The sequence below is a fragment of the Manis pentadactyla genome, chromosome 9 (assembly GCF_030020395.1).
Source record: "Manis pentadactyla isolate mManPen7 chromosome 9, mManPen7.hap1, whole genome shotgun sequence".
Lineage (NCBI taxonomy): Eukaryota > Metazoa > Chordata > Mammalia > Pholidota > Manidae > Manis > Manis pentadactyla.
The window spans coordinates 55,965,778-55,984,064 of record NC_080027.1 but is presented as its reverse complement, the minus strand read 5'-3'; the positions used below and the strand labels follow the sequence as shown (position 1 = coordinate 55,984,064).

Below are 18,287 nucleotides of genomic sequence, written 5' to 3'. Positions count from 1 at the left end.
CTTTTGGGGGGTTTGTTTGGTGTACTTTTTCTAGATTAAGATGAAGCTCAAGTGATTGATTTTCAATCTTTCTGTTTTTATAATAGTTGTGTTTAAAATTCTAATAACTGCATTATCTGACATAATTTTGAGATGTCAGATTTTCATTATGATTCAGTTCAATACAATATCTAATTTTCCTTGTGATTTATTTTTTTGCCAGAGATTGTTTAAGTGTGTTGCTGGAATCCTTTTGGGGATTTTCTAGTTATTTTCCTCTTACTACCTATTTATGTTTGATTCCACTGTGGTAAACAACCATACTCTCCATGATTTCAGTATTTTGAAATTTGCTTACACTTGCTTTATCCTTCAATATGTGGTCTATTTGAGTAATTTCCATGTGAACAAAACAGAATGTTATTACAGAATGTATATTATGAAAGTATTGGGCATAGTGTTTGATATATGTCAATTAGTTAATTAATGTAAGTTAATCATAGTGTTCTATTATGGACTTAATCTCCCATAATATAAACAAGAGATCTTGATCAACTATATATAACATCTGTTTTAAGAAGTTAAAAAACATGAAGCACAGACAATGGTATATGATGGGAGTAAAAAAGTAAGCCTTGAGATTATCCTGGCTTTCTACCTGGTGTCATTTACCACACTTTGATGCAGGAAGAGCCAACCCATTACTCAGTGAACTGAGCAGCCAGAGATCAGAGTTTGGGGCAAACTAGTGGGCAAAAACTAGTGCAGCAGGGAGTCTGAGAATGAATGGAGCTATACAGAGAAAGAACTCCAAAAATCTTAGGGTTCTTTTTTGAGTTCTTGGCTGAATACTAAGCTGCACATGAATGGAGTGACTACAAGAGGGTTGACAAAGAGCAACTACTTTGAAAAGAAAAGCTAGGGAAGTTCAAAACTATCAGCCTTCTCAAATTATTGGGAGACATTTAAGTTCCAACTTGTTACAGTGGAATGTCTTCATTAAACACCCAGGTCATACAGAGGAGACCCAGAAAAGCAATGCCTTTGAAGTAAGGATAAGTTAGTCTAAGTGTAAAGGGTAATTTATATCCAGCATAACAAACCTTAAAAAGAGACCTCAAAAGGATCAAGATATCTGTAAGTAAATGAATACCCATATGAAGAAAATTAAAACTAAAGGAAAAGAACAAGATGCACTCAGCAATGTAATATACATATTCTCCAGTATCCAATAAAATTCTAAACATATGTAGAAGCAAGAAAATATGACCTATAAGCATGAGAAAATCAGTTAATAGAGAGACTCAGAATTTAGAGATGATAGAATTAGCAATGACTTTAAAAAAGCTATTGTAAACATATTCAAGGATTTAAAGGAAAATACAAAGATAGTGAGAGAACTGGAAACAATAAAAAAACATATAGAAATCTAAGAAGTGAGAATACAATACCTGAGATTTAAAATTAAATGAAAAATTTAAAGGCAAATAATTAACTATAGATTAAAAGATTGGTGAAACTACAGACAGGGCAATAGAAATCATCCAAACAAAAGCACAGAGAGAAAAATTCAACAGAGCTCATAGCTTGTGAGAAACAATGGTGTACCAAATGTGCAATTAGAGTACCTGAAGAGGATTTCTATTTAGAGAAATAATGACTGAAAAAATTCCAAATTTGTCAAAAAATATAAATTACAGATCCAAGTAGGATCAACACAAAGAAAAATGTATATCAAAGCACAATAAAGTCACATTGCTGAAACTAATGAAAGAGAATCTTAAAAGTGACCAAAGATACATTGTCTTTACTGGGACAAAGAGAAATTATCCCTGACTTCATATCAGAAAAACTATAAATGAGAGATATTACAATGACATCTTTTGGATCCCTAAAATAGGAAAACATTTTAACCTAACCTGGAATTCTATATTCTTCAAAAACTGAGGAGGAAGTAAAGACCTTTTAGACAAACAAAATTTCTGAGAATTTATTTACAGCAGATTTTCACTATAGAAAATTTTAAAGAAATTTTGTCAGACCGAAGGAAAATAATTCTAAATGTAAACTTAGATTTAAAAAAAATGAAGAGTAGTTGAAGTGGTAAATTTGAAGGGAAACATAAAAGATATTTTCTTTTCAGATTAATAATATGAAATAATTTTTTCTAATATAGATAATGCAATTCTAATAATTAGTTTAGTTACAATATAATTGACTCTATAGCAAAAACTGTTCTATTGACACTGTGTGATGGAGCATAAAACATGTTAAAGTATTATGTATAACAATAATAACACAAAAGATGGCATTTTTAAGTTTCTTACATTGTATTTAAAGTAATATATTATTTATTTATATACTCTTGTAAATTAAAAATACATGTGAATCCTAGGTCAACCATTAAAAGAATGAAATAATGAGGTATAGCTAATCAACTAATAGAGGAGATAAATTCAATTCTAAAAATAAAATAAAATTAATTAAAATAAATACATTTTAAAATTTAATATTTATGCAGGGAAAGAGGATTAAAGGAACAAAGTAGCACAAATGAAAAATATAGAAAAAAATAGCAAGAAGATAGACAAACTATTAATAATTAAATTAAATGTAAGTAGACTAGTATTAATTTTGAAACTCATTGTCAGATTGGATTAAAAAAACAAGATTCAATTAATATACTAATTACAAGAAACAGATATAAAGATGTAGATGATTTAAAAGTAAAAGAATGGGCAAAGGTGTACCATAAAAACGCTAATGGGAAAGCTGAAGTGGCTATATTAATATAAAAATAAGCTTCAGGAAAAGGAATATTACCAGAGAAAAAGATACTTCATAATGATTAAAGAGACAACTCATGAAGAAGACATAACATTACTAAATATGTGTGCATCTAATAACAAAGGTTCAAAATATATGAAGCAAAAAGGTAGAACTGGAAGGAAGACAAATCTAAAATCCAATTATTGTTGGAAATTTCAATACTACTCTCTCATGATTTGAAAAAAAAAAAAGACAATCCATAGAAATATAGAAGACCTGATTAATACTATTGATCACCTTGACCTTGTTGACATTGATAGAGCACTACACCAAAAACTGTAGAATAATTATTCTTTTCAAGTGAATATGGAGTATCCCACAAAATAAAACATGTGCTGGGCCATAAAACAAGTCTCAATAAATATAAAAAGAATGAAATTATATGAAGTATATACTCTGACTACAATGAAAGTAAACTGCAAATAGATAAAAGTAAATTTTAAGAATTCCCAAATATTTTTCAATTAAAACACTTTTACCTAAGTATGCCATGTGCCAAAGAAGAAAGAACAAGGAAAATCATAAACTATATTAAACTGAATGATAATAAAAACATAACTTAATAAAATATGTGGGATGAAGCTAAATAGTACTTTGAGGGAAATTCATAGCTTTAAATATTAATATTAGAAATAACAAAGGATTAAAATTGATCTACAAATGCAAGGCAAATCCAATAAAAATCCAAGGTCTTTTTTTAGGCAGTCAAGCTGATTCTAAAATTTATATGGAAATGCAAGGGGCCTAGGATGCCCAAACAGATTTGAAATAGAACAAATTTATAGGACTTATTCTATATGATTGCAAGACTAGCTGTAAAACTACAATAATCAAAACAGTTTGTGTTGGTATAAGGATAATGAACAGAACAGAGAATCTAGAAGTTGATCTACACACACAAAGTAACTCAAAATGTGTCATAGATCTAAATATAAAACAAAAACTATAAATCTTCTAGAATAAAACATAGGAGAAAATCTGTGTGACCTTTGTGTAGGCAAAAGTTTCTTAGATGGGACCCAGGAAACACTAATCATTAAGAAAAAAACTTGATAATTGCATAACATCAAAAGAAAGAACTATGGTTCCTCAAAAGACACCTTGTGGACATAAAAAGGCATCCTGTGGACTAGGTAAAAAATATTTACAACACCTACATCTGACAAAAGATATACATCAGGTATACAAAATAACTCTCATATATATGTAATATATAATATAAACTATATGTGTTTACATATACATATAGTTTATATTACATAAATATGTAATTTATAAAATATATGTAAGTATATAAATAACTTCTAAAACTCATTAAGCAAAAGACAAACAATCCAGTATAAAAATGTGCAAAATACTTTAACGCTTCATAAATGAAAATATATCAATAGTCAACAAGCATATGAAAATACACTTTATTCTTTAGTCATTAGGAAATGTAAATGTAAGGTAAAAACCACACTGAGATATCACTATATGCTTACCAGAATGACTAAAATTAAAGTACTAACATTAAGAAGTGTTCCTGAGGATATGAAACAGCTAGAACTCATACATTGTTGGTAGAAGTGCAAAATGATGCAACCATTTTGGAAAACATTTTGGCTGTTTCTTGTAAAGTAAGTTACATCCCAACCCCACTTTTAGAAGAGATTCTATTTTTAGAGGGAAAAAAGTAATACATATATTCATAAAAACTTATGAATGACTTTTTATCCAAGCTTTATTGCTATTAGCCCAAAAGTGGGAAAAATCCACATGTCTACAAACAGCTGAATAGATACACAAATTGTGGTATATTTATGCAATAAAAATCTCTATTTTAACCAAAGAACCAAATTACTACATGCTGCAACATGATTGAAACTTAAGTATTTTAATCCATAGCCAAAATAGTATATACTGCATACTTCAATTTTTATGAAATTTAAAAGTAGACAAAACTATAGTAATAGAAATCAGATCAATGGTTGCCTGAGGCTAGAAGCACAGATAGTTCACTTAAAGGGAGCACTAGATAAGTTTTTGGGAATGTTCTACATCTTCTTTGGGATTGCGGGTATATGAATATATAATCTGACAAAATTCATTGAATTTACATTTAAAATGGGTACATTTATTATATGATGTATGTTAAATTATACATTTTTATTAAGAAATTTATTTCTTAATTAAGAAATTTATTTTAGCACTTACTATGTGCAGAGCTCTGGGTTAAGTATTATGGAAGAACACAAATTGATTTCAGAAACATTCCTTGACCATCAAGTAACTTAATATTTAGTTAGGATAATATGGTATGAACTTGACTATCTACTTAATTATATGGTGGTAAAATTGAATATAGGAGTGGTAGATGCAGAAAAAGAATTGTGAAGTTCAGACTTAATGAATTTGTATGTGAAAAGAATGTAAAAAGCACAGTGCGACATATAATAGGTGCTCAGCGAGTGTATTTTGCTTTTCAGAGAGTGAGAATTTTTAGTGGAAGTGATGAATCAAGCCATAATTGAGGAGGTGGTGTTTCATGTAGGCACTGCAGAATAGGAGGGTTTTTCATAAGCATCAAGAATGGGAGAGGTATTCAGGTCAAGAGGATGTCACGAGCAAAGGTGTGGAAGTGAAAATGCATGAGATATGTATAGGAGGGTGAGATATGTTTGATGTACTCATTTGAACAGAATGAAGAGTTTTACATAGAAGAATAATTGGAAATGAATCACTGGGGCCAGATTATGGAGGCTCCTTAAAACCTTAAGGAGTATAACATTATTTTCAATTGATATTTTATGAATTGCCAATATATAAATAAAACAGATAAGAAGGGATATTTACCAGTAAAAATTTAATAATTTCATTTTGTAACATTGAATATAAAGCCACTTAACCAGAACAATGAAGCTGTTTTGATGAACACAGAAATGAAATTGGGGCTTATTGATCTTAGATGGGAGTTTTATTGGTGTGTTTCTTTTGTTTATTAAATGAGCCTCAGTTTCTCCTTTATTTCTGCTGTATTTTCTTTTGGTTGCATCACGTTCAGAAAGTCCTAATTCAGATAGCCAAATAATTGTAAATGGCAGTCCAATAACAGTTTACCTTCTAAAGTTGTTGCTTATCTTTCAGCAAAGGAAGGGATTTATTTCAAAGTTCACATAATAAATGTTTTAACCTGGTAGTACAAGTTGATTTGGAACATAGCACATTTGAATATATATGGCAGTTTTTGTTATGATTTTCACATTGTTTAGAATTTGTTTTTAAGTTTCAGTTGGCAGAAACCCAACTCAAACTAGCTTATGCAAAAATAGGAATATATTGGCCTACACTACCAAGGAGCCAGGAGTAGAATTTGACTTTAGCTATTTTTAGATGTAAATGTGCTAACATGATGTAAATATCTTTTGTCTGTATTTTCTTACCTCTATCCCGTCTACTTTTCTTTGTATTTTCGGTTTCATTCTCTCTTAATGCAGACAGGTCCAGGGAGGATGGCCACGACAGGCCCAAGCCCACATGCTTATAGTTTCCAACCTGAGCATGAAATAGCCTTTCCAGATAGTTCCAGCAGAGAATTCTGACTGGGTCAAATTACTCTCTGAATGGCTGGGTGGAGCAGTAGGAGGTAAGCGGCAGAGCTCTGTGGTTGACAACTCCATCAGGACAATGGTGATATTCAGAAATATTTCCTCCAAGAAACCAAAAGAAAAAATATAACACTGTGGACACACAAAAATTATTATTTCCACAGTCCAATGCAGTTTTTAAAAAGCAGTTAAATATTACCTGAAAATGTAAAAGTGAAGTCCAACATTTGCAGAACCTGAAGTGTCCCTTATTATATGGTTTGAATACCTTAGCCTTTTGGCCGTGGAGCAGCAGAAAAGATAGTCATGAAAGGATGTCATGATGAATACTATTTTAGCAATATGGATAGCTGTAGTTTTTAATGGGACATTTTTACTCTATTAAACTTGTGGTGAATTTAAACATGTCATGAGCAATGAGCTACACTGAAAAGCCAGGGTCTCAGGCTGCACATTTACTTCTTATACCTATAGAAACGTAAATTGGAAGAATTACTTTTCAAATTCAACAGTATTTTTAAGCAGCCTCTTAACTATTCCTTAGTGGATGATATTCACGGAAGGAAAGTTCTTAGTTCAAACAAGATAAGACATTACAGAAAGGGCAAGCTGGAGGAACAGGAAGACCAGTTGTAATGAAGTGTGTATGTGGGACAATTGGCTGTTGAACAGTATTAACTTGCACTGATACCTTGAATTTTTAGTGCCCCTTCCAGAGACCTAGGGTGCTTCACTCCATGTCTGAAGCAATTAATAATATATATTCATTTTCTACTATTGGATGCTACACTGTAGAGACTATAAAATTGATGTTCAAATAATGACTTACAGCGTTATTTCAGTAAAACCAGCAAAGCTGGAGGCAGAGCTCTGTCACCAACTGTCTGGCCTGGGGCAAGGCAAGCGACTTCCTTATCTTGACTGTTTCCTCATTTCAGAAATGAGGATATTGCTTTTAATGATCACTGAAGTCTCTTTGAGCTACAACAGTAGGCTGTGAGCCTCTGAATCATTGGCTGGATGCTTTCCCTGTTTTTCTATATTGCCATTTGTAGCAGTTATACTTTGATGGATATAGAAGAGGAATTTGGTTTTGAGTGATCAGTTTGATATTGTTCTAGGTGCTAACCAGCCTTCGAATCCATATGGAAAAGATACCTCTTATTGATACCTAAAGAAAAATGTGACTTCCATGAATGCCAGTGTTAAGGGGTCCCTATAAAAAATTATCAGACTTTGATAGATAAAAGCAGTGCAAAGAGAGAATAGTATACCTAATATAGTAATATCTGTATGTGAATTTCTGGCAGGTTTCAAATGTGGGTCTTTTACTCCCTTATGAACGTGCCAAAATCTTGCATTTAAGTTCTATGATAGCTCCCATACACACACATACACACACACACACACACACACACACACACACACACACACACACACACACGATATTATCTAGTAAAGTGGCTGTGGAATTAACATTTTTCCTGGAAGGAATATATCTGATTTAATGACCAAATTGTTTTAAGGCAACACAACAGAATTTCACAGGAACTAAATCTATTTCTTCTCACTGATCATGCATGTTTTACTCAAGCATTGAGTCATTAGCATGTTTATAATGGTTCTAATTTAGCACAACATTTTCTGAATTTTATCCTTGAGTCATTTACAAATTGTTCATATTGAATAAACAAAGGAAACAGATTGCATTTTATACTTAGTAATTTATCTGAAAGAAGAGGGGAGGGTTAATTGTTTTAAAGTTTTGGTCTGTTTGGGGAAGTGAGCCTGCTTTTTCATTGCTAGGCATAAATGCCATTTCTCATTTTTTCGAGGATGGTGGTGGTGGTGGGGGGTGGCTGTGGAGGAGTAAAATGAAAAATTAGGACCAGGACAAGATTGGCCACTCCCAAAGGGGAGTGTGGAGCAAAAGGGGAGCTGGCACGAGATTATCCCAAACAGTTGGTGCATTCCTTAATGATCAAGTGCTTGAGAAGTCCAGCTCTTCCTGGCAGAGCATCTGTGTTGATGTTTATATCATTGCCCTGCTGTATGGGAAAGGCATGCTTTCTCTTGCTGCTTGGCTAAAAATAGGGTGGAATATAGCATTGTATGAGATATTTTAAGATAGCAAAAACATTTAAGAGGTTAAAGGTTTGGCTTTTGGATCAAAAAAGATCAGTGATATAACTCGTGGTGTTCTTTGCAGTCTGAATTTTATCTTGAGTTTGTCAGTGATTCGAACTCTTGGGTAGCAAGTTATTCTAGGTTCATTTGGAGCAGTCTGAAAAGCCCACTCTGCTGTATTTTCTGTCAGCTTCCCAGCATGTAGAGCAGGCCTGAAAACAGCCTCTATTTATACCCCCTTGTTCGTATTTGGAAAATCAGTTGTTTCACTGGAGAGAGGGAGGGAGAGAGGAGAGAGTGAGCAGTCATCAGGGCGTGTGCTCGTGCGTTATAGTGACTTCAAAATAAAACTGGCACATTTTAGTGTCTAATTATTTTTAGTGAGCTTGGAGGGTTTTAATTAAAATTTAAGAGTGCTCTTCAAGCTCTCCAAGCTCCAATTTTATCCCACTGTATTGTGGAGCACTTGTCACTGTGGAAAAATGTACAGTAACTGGCATGTGCTTCTCTGTTTCCTAATGAAAAATGTGGGATGGATGATCAGCAGGGATATAAATATATGTTGTCAGAATAAGTTGTAAACCAAGTTCAAGGGCACATTTGATAAGTTATTGTTCTTGGATACAGAGAAAATTTACTGCATTTGAGATTTATGACTCCTATAGTAAAAATAAAAGGAATTGCTTTAATATTTTCCTAAATGAGTTAATAAAGCAGCAGGAAATCTACAGAGAGGGACCCAGTCATTGTTTTTCTTCACTAAAATATTTTAAAGCTATTTTCTCTGTCATGTTTCTAATTTTTTAGCATTTCTCACTTTAAATACCACTGAGGTAAAAAGAATAATGATAAGTGTTCACTCAAAGGTAAACTTATAAAGTACAATAAAAAATGTTCCCATTATCCTCTCCTATTCCCCCATGCTTTAGTTTTGTGATGATTTATTTTATCTCTTTGAGCTCTTTGGAATAACTTCATTGTATGCAGAAAAGGAGTTAATACTGCTATGCTTTGTTTAACTAAGAATAACTTAAAATTGTTCCTAAAATAATATCATGCAGATTAATAAATATCTTACATATTCTGACTTCAAGTTTCTCTTGTACTGTGAAATTAATTATGAGTGTGATAAAGCATTCTTGACTTACCTGGCCTGAAACCTAGTTACTTAAGATGTGGAAACATTGCTTTGCAATCCATTATGCAGGGTATTTATAAAAAATTAGCTCTGAATTGTGTCGTCCCTTTTTTCCTTATAAGTTTCTTGAAAATGACAAACATATTTGCAAAGGAAAAGAAAAAACAGGAAAACTAGTGCAACTGAGAGTTAATTTATAACATGTCAAAACCTTTTATATCCTTGGTTAAAATGTAAGCAAGAACTGAAGTCTAGTTATTGATTTTTAATAGTCCTGTTTTAATCACATTATTTACAAAAATGAGATAAGGTAAATGAGTTCCTACATTTCATTCAGTATGTATTTGTCTGTGGACACTAATTCTTTCGAAGTATGAGGATTTAATTTTGTCATTTTCCACTTTTACACTGAGTGTTACGGCTTACATTCATTGTTAATATGTATGTACTATAGTGACATTTTTAATACTGTAATGTTGTGGTTTTTTATCAATCTCCAAAAGGTCTGTAGCTCCTCTCCTGTTTTATTATCTGAAGACAACTCAAGTCAAACCTTGCAACTCAATTAATATAATACACTGTATATGTTTCATTGTTTTCAGGACTGTGGCACTACCATAACTATATTTGCTGTTTTCTTGTTTTCTTAGTTGTCAATCATATAACACATATTTATCTGTGTAAAATAATTCAATAATATCTGGGTGATGTTCTGCCCTTTTTTTCCATTCAGAATCCGGCACGACCACTGAATGAAAGCCATTATGCATCGTCTTTCTTTTCCATGTACATAATGTGAACTGGACTTCCTTATTCTTTTGACCTCTTTGGTTTTTGAATTTGTGTGTGATAAAAATGGAGCAAAGTCTGTTCTGGTCAATTGCCTCTGTCAAGCTAGTGTCCTATTAATGTAGAAGGATGTGCTACAGGAGGATGAATACTTTTAATTTTCATCCTTACCTGAAGATTGTTTTGAGTGAGAAATTTCGAAATAGAAATTTTAATTCATAACTTTATCTGTTGTGTATTTCCTTCTTCAAGTCAGAAGCCTGTCAGCGGTGGCAGTAATGTTCTCTACTTATGGGCTGTTGGTGATCTATTTCTGGTCTTACTTGTTTTACATTATGGTAGGCAATGTGCTTAGTACTCATTGTGGTGTGCCCATAGACATTGGGCAGTCAGATAATTAGGCGAGAAAGCTGAGAATTTTTCAAGAAACTTCCTTAGAGTTTTGAATCATCCTGAAATCTCCTAGAATGGAGATTAAATGTTGATAAGGTTGTATGTAGTAACTTTTAATGTCCTGTAGATACAGTCAGTGAAAAAAAGATTGTTTTCAATATTTTTATGGGTTATTAAATATAAACAAGCAAAGGCTGCCGCCTTTTTTCTCAGTTTCTTCTACTCAAATGGGAACTCATATAGCTAGATTAACTCAACATTTACTGTGAGGATTAATTTTCTGATGGGATGTGAAATGCTTTAAAGTTATTAACCATTTTATTAATGAGTAGCTTTTATGTAAAGCTTTTATGTCCAGCTTGATTTGAGATTTATGTTTGATTTATGTTTGAAGTGTGTGTTCTTGTTGTCCATATAGTTCTATTTTTCTCCCATGAAGTTTCAGCATTCTTTTCCTAGAGCCCTGAAAGATTTCAGGTCTATTTATAGCAATCAGAGACATATTTTGGCCCGTTTTACATTTAGTGTGTATCTAATCCTACTTTATGAACTTGTTCTGCATTTGTGATCATTACCAGGAAATTGGGCTTCTGTCTTTGACCATTATAATGTATGTTCTCAACTCAAATTTCAATCAAATGAGTTATGCTTTAGCATTTCTATCAGTGCTTACCAGTTTAGTGCAATGTTATATATGAAAGGGTTAAAAAAAACAGTAACAAAACTGAATAGGATAGGAAGTTGAAGACATTTTGTTGATTATTCTTATCCATAGTCTGATGTTCTATTAGTCTCTCTCAAATTTAAACCTGATTTGAGAAAAAATAATCTCTGATAAGCTTGACTTTGAAGATTTGCTTCCTAATTCCCAAACCTAGTGTTTTTATGACTTTAGCATAAAAACAAAAAAATACATATTAAACAAAGTATACACATTGTTTCTAAATTTAAAATAAAAACAGCAAGAGACTATTTTGGAAATTAAATACAAACTGAACATGCACATATGAATACAGGCTGTTTGGAAAGTCACTTAAGACTCCAATTTTTAATCACAGTGGTAGATCGCTTGTTGAAACCTCAGAAAGTAATTAACAGGAAAGAATGGTAAGAAAAGAGGGAAGGAAAGAAAGGAAGAAATAAGGAAAGGGGCAGGAGATTTCACTTAATAGAATCAAGCTGACTTCTATTTAGAAAGAACCTTAGCTTCTATGATAACGAGCTAGTATGGTTGTTCTTCATCAGCCTTTTCATGACACGCTGATCTGGATTCCATCCACTCCTTGATTGATTGATCATGTCATGGACAAATGTTAATTGTTTTCACCAATACTTTCTAACCATGCAGTGGTCTTCTCATCTCTTACCCAGGGCTCACTGTCTTTTTCTAAAGCTTATCTAATTTCTAAAACCCTTTAGATCCATCTTGACCTTACTGTCATTCTGAAAAATTCAAGGAGGATTTAGAAGTTGGAGAAAAAAGTGAAAGAGAAAATGCTAAAGAGATAGGTACTGATATGGGGGAAGAAAGGCATTTGGAATTGGAGTAACTATTTTAAATATAATTTTAAGAAGAAGTTATCAGGATTTTGACACTTGGAATGTTAAAAAAGTTTAATGGGAGTATGCTTTGCACTAAGGATTTAGTTTTTAAATCTATATTCCCTTATGGAGGCATGGCCTGTTTGTTAAGATTTGAGTTTAAAAGATACACATAGTTGTTAGCAGTAGCTTCAGTTGCAAATCCATCCAAATAGAAAAAAATAATTCATTGAGAAAAGTTTTCTAATTATTAGAACATTCTAAAGTTTAAATTTCTTACCCTTTATTAACCTTAATAGGAACAAGTGTGACAACTACCTTTAATCTAGTATGTTACTTAGAAATGCAGTAGGGCAAATAGTGTTAAATAAGTATTTCTTTAAAAGAATATGTGTCTCTTTTTATATAAAAGTTGTATCCGTTTTAACTACTGGGGGACAGAGAACATCTTGACTTTATTTTCTTTGCATTTTGTTCTAAGTTAGTATTTTACAAAACTTGTCATATGTTTATCTCTTTTACAAGGCTGAAGTTGTTACTGGTTGATTGGTTTCTTCTCCCTTGAAAATGTGTCATTCTTCCTTGAATAGCACATGAATTTTGCTTGGATTTAAAAAAAATCACCTGGGTGAAAAATAATATCTAAGCTTAAACCCACAGGAAAAAAACCCCTTTTCTCTCCTGTCATTTTAATATATGAAATGCTGACTGAATACTAATAGAATTATCATTATAATCCCAAGATATATTCATTGCATTATTTTTCTTTCCTGAAAATAGTTTAAATCATCTCCTGGTAATAATTAATTTAGTTGTGGTATTTTATAATAGAGTAATATAACTGTCTATATGCTCAGGTAAAACAACAACAAAATAGCTTTGATCATTTTTAAATGAGAATTTCTCCTTAAACTGACCTGGATTTGTAACATTTTAACATTTGTAAAATGTATATTTTTAATACTTAATTTTTTATTTTACTAGATTCCTCCTGCATGGAAAAATTACTTTCAAAAGATTGGAAGGAAAAAATGGAAAGACTAAATACCAGTGAACTTCTTGGAGAAATTAAAGGTACAATACACAAAGCATTGAATATATCCATGTAGAGATGCTATTTTTCATAACAACATGTTTGCTGATCTTCTGTGCCCTAGCATTAAATTCTTACCTCTAATGTTTGCTTATGTATGAGAGGGTAAATGTATAGTGTGTACCTGGACTTTAACTGTTTATAATGTTTACAGGATGAAAGTTTTGCCTTCTCTTTTTATTAGTCTATAAACATATGAGTTATAGAATAAATTGCTTAACAGAAACATGTGAAAAAGAAAAATGTTATGTCAGAAGGTAATGTTAACAAAAGTTAAAGATAATTTTAGTCCTTCCTCTTGAAATCATAATAATAGTTTAACTTATGAATCCAAATCATTGATTTGAATTTATCCTGATCAAAAAGGTCAACTATAGCACCTATAAAAAAGGAGCTTATAGAATGTACTGGACATAAATGGTTTGTGGGTGGATTCTGAGGTCTGTTTACCTTGTTCAAATCCAGGCACTGTCACTGACTTTTCTATCATTTGAATTCCTCATGCCTAAAATGGTGATAATAGTGCCTGTGACACAGGCTCATTAAGGGAATTAATACAGGTAAAATTTTTAGAACAGTGCCTGGCACTTAAGAAAACACTCAAGAAAGTAAGTTTTGCTCATCATTATTATCAATGTGCCTACAGTATGATAGAGGGATTAATCTCAAATGGATTTCACAGGATTTAACTTTTCATTACTTCTGACCCTGGTGAGCATGAGCAGCTTTGTTTTTGAAGATATGTGATTGATGTTATTATTTTCAAACATGCTAAGAAGTGGACAGTCCCAGTCCGATGCAGCATTAAGGTTACCTTATCAGTCAAGAAGTTACACATACTTCTTGCCTCTTTCTTGCTGATTCCTTTGTAGAGATGAAGTACTAGTTTTTGGTATCATGAATAGAATCCATGGCCATTAAGTGATGGTCTAACATTTGTCCCTTACAGACGATTTTCATCACTCTGATATGCACTAACAATCTGAAATTTACCAAAGAACTTCAGGTGAATCTTCATGGATAATAGCTCATTTAAGATGAACATTTGGCAATAACTATTTGATGAAAATGTTATTTTGAATTACAGAAAATTACCTAGTGTTCAGGCATGTTATGTTTAGCTCAAATGAAGAGAGAATGAAGTCATTTCTTTCCCAAGGAATAATTAATAACTCATTCCATTAACTAATACAGCATCAAAATCAAGTGGAAATTGGATATTATTTTGAATTTCACTGCTGTATTTTACTCATAAAGGCCATTTACTATTTTGGAAAAAAATGGCAACTCAACTTATAACTGATAGGTAGAAAGAAAGTCATCAGTGACATATTCTCTATCCAGCTGCAAGAACATGGTGTGTGCTGCTTTGCACGTCATTCTGTGTTTTCTTCCCTTTCCAAAGTCATTGGTTTTATAACAGTGTGAACAGAAATGGTTTATGCAAAGTCAGGCTTTTGTCAGCATGAATGATGGGGTCTTGCTTTCTCTTAGTGGTAACAAAGCTAACATTATTTTATGATTCATCATAAAATTTTTATGCTTTGCGTTATCTACCCCCCAATACTTTCAATCTTTCTTTATTTTTCATCCTAATTATGAATTTAAAGTGCAAAAATTCTACTGGTCTTATAGTGTAAAGGTGTTTAAATCTTGAAAGTGAAACACATGCAAGATTAGGTTTTTTAAGTTCTTTAATTTCTTTTTCTTGATTCTATATTTGATACATGAGCTTTCATTTGTACACTACTCCCAGTTTTATGGGCATAGAAGATAAGATTCTTACTAAATTTTTCACTTTGATTTATTGTGCATAGTTCTCTTCTTACATCCTAATATTTTGTCACCACAATCATTATACAGAAAATATACCAATATTATAATAAAAAATGAAAAAATTGAGTTAAAGTAGTATTCAAATAGTTTGCTTCAACCTCTGCTGAAACTCAACATACATTTTTAGTCTATATGAGATCAGATCAGTTATTATCCACTTAAATTAATTATAATTATTCTAAAAATTTTTAATGATCAAAATACTATCTTCAAGAAATACCTACTATTGTGGGTCATCAGTATTTAGTGTTATATCACAAGCATTTCATATTTTTAATACTTCTTACTATTTTTCCCTCATCACAAAATTCATATATTTCTTAAAAAAAGTATAGACAGACACACAAAGAAAAAAATTGCCCTCTAATTATACCTGTGCTATATTGTATATCCTTTCCATTTTAATTATTCATACATGCTAAAATTTTCCCCTTAAAATTAGAATCATCCTTTTACTATTCTTCTGTAATATATTTTTCTCACTTAATGATATATTATGAATTTTTCTGTGATTAGGTCAACTTCTAAAATATTTTTATTTGCAGAAAATATTGTCTAAAATGAGGTTCTTGTAATTTGACTGTCTTATATTTGACACTTAAGCTGTTTTTTGTCATCATTATAAAGAAAAGGAGCATGGATAACCTTTTAATACTTTTCATTAATTAATGGTTATTTTCTTGGTATATATTCCTAAAAAGTAAAATTCCTGGGTCGAAGAGTGTGTTCTTTTTTAAAAAGGCTTTTGATTCATATTGCCACATTGCCCTTCAGGAGGGTATAGTGTTTTGTGCTCTCACCAGCAGGATCCATAAGTCTTCTCTTGCTCTCAAAGACAAGTATTGTTATTAAAAAATTTCTTGTCAGTTTGATAGAGGAAAATAGCATATTATTGCTGATTTAATATGAATTTCTTTGATTATTATTGAGAATGAAGAGTTTTGCCTAAATTTATTTGTATTAAATGTCTCTTCTTTTGAGAATTGCCTGTTTATGTTATTTGCGCATTTTTCCTTTAAAAGATTTGCCTAGTTCTTATGATTCTGTAAGACTCTTAAGGTATATTTTAATGATATTAACCTTTATCTGTGATAGATGTTATATTTTGTCATTTTGTTTATGGTTTTGCTTATGGTTTTGCTGTCAAATCTTTCCCTCCTTTTTTTAAGCTTTGTTCTGTTGGGGTCTTGTTTAGAAAGCCTTCCCCCACTCTGAGATTAGATAATATTCTGCTATATTTTCTTCCAATTCTTTGACTACATTTTTTATACATTTAACTCTTTAATTCCTCTTCAATATATATTTAATGTATAATTTCAATCAGAGATATAACTTAATTTTTTTCGTAAGCAATTAACCACATATCTTTGTATTATTTATTAAATAATCTTTTTTGCCCCTTCTGCCTTGAAATAACAACTTTTATTATATACTGATTGTGGATTTGGAGCCATTGTTCAGTTTCTGGTTCTATTCCATTTATCTTTCTATCTAAACTCTTATTAGTACTATGTTAAATTAATCACGGTAGCTTTATAGAATCTTTGAAGAAAAGTATTGCACTAGCAAGACAACATTCATAATTTTTCTTTAAGGTTCATTTAAACTTATACTTCTTTAAAGTTCATTTAAATTTATAATTATGGATTATTAATTAGTATCCCAAAGGGATTTTTAAAATATTATGTTATATTTATATAAAATTATGGGCTGAATAGACATCTTTATACTATTGTATCTTTCCATCTTTCCATTTAAAATCATTTATTCAATTCTTTTATGTCCCTCAACACTTTTATTTTTTAAATACAGATTCTACACATTTCTTTTGGATTTCTCTATAGTATTTAATATTTTTGCTTGTTCTTGTGAATGTGATAGTCTTCATTTTATTTTCTTTTTGTTATTATATTTAGGGATGCTACTGAATTTTTTGCTGGTTCATTTTATAACTTCCCTCATTATTGAACTTATTAGTTCTAGTCATTTCAGCTGATATGTTTTTCCCTTTTTGGCAGCTATATATCCCTTTGTTTTCACCCTTTCTCTTATTACACTGCCTGGACTATCAAGAATAATATTAATATAGGTGATAGCAGTTATTTTATATAGTTTTAAATTTATGGACTTCTTTTTAATATTTTGACATTAAATATTATGTTGACTATTGATTTAAGATATTCTTGATCATTAAAAAAACATTCTAGTCATAGCTTTTTAGGACTTTCTCTGAGAAATGGCATTTTTATTTTATGGGATATCTTACTGGTTTTTGTTTTTCAAATTACTGATGAAATAAACCCTGATTAGTCATGTAGTCATGTGTAGTCTTGTTTTAATGTATTGCATGATTTTATTTGCTCACATTATAGTTGTTACTTTTACATCTGCAATTAAAAATGAGATTAGTTTGTGTTTTTCTTTATTTGTACTATCTTGGTTAATTTTTGGTACCAGAGTTAACAGTTGAATTGGAAGCCTCTTCCTCCTTCCCTAGGCTATATAAAATATTTGATAGCATGAGAACTACTTATTCCTTGGAGTTCTGAAAGAGTTTACTTATAAAGCATCTAAGCCCAGAGTTTTCTTTGGGGAGAATTCTTTTTCCTCTTACATTTTCTACTTCTCCTTGAACCAGTTTGCCAGGAAAAACATTTCCTAGAAAATTGTATATTTCATTGATATTTTTAAATATGTTAGTATTGATTTAAGTATAGTGTCACTTATTTTGTTTTCTATTTATTTGCTGTTATATATTCCATTTAAAATTTTGCGTATTAGTGTTCTCTCCCTTTTGTTCCTCAGTTTTACTTGTCAGTGGTTTATCTACTTCTCTCTCCCCTGCACCCCCAAGTAAAGATCCAGTTTTTAGATTTATTGGTCAGTTCTCTTGCTTGTTCAGTATGCTGACTATTTAGTCTTGCTTTTACCTTTATTATCTGTCCTTTCTTTGTTTTCCTTATATTTTTTCTTT

General features: G+C 31.3%; 1 protein-coding gene across 8 annotated transcripts in view; it reads left to right on the top strand.

The window, feature by feature from the left end:
• SOX6 (SRY-box transcription factor 6) overlaps positions 1 to 18,287 on the top strand; it is a 588,617-nt gene that overhangs the window by 325,407 nt on the left and 244,923 nt on the right. For all 8 annotated transcript variants that reach the window (XM_057507418.1, XM_036877042.2, XM_036877041.2 and 5 more), the window contains one exon: positions 13,369 to 13,458. In XM_057507418.1, the coding sequence (XP_057363401.1) occupies positions 13,369 to 13,458 (90 nt within the window). The remainder of the gene's footprint in view (positions 1 to 13,368; positions 13,459 to 18,287) is intronic.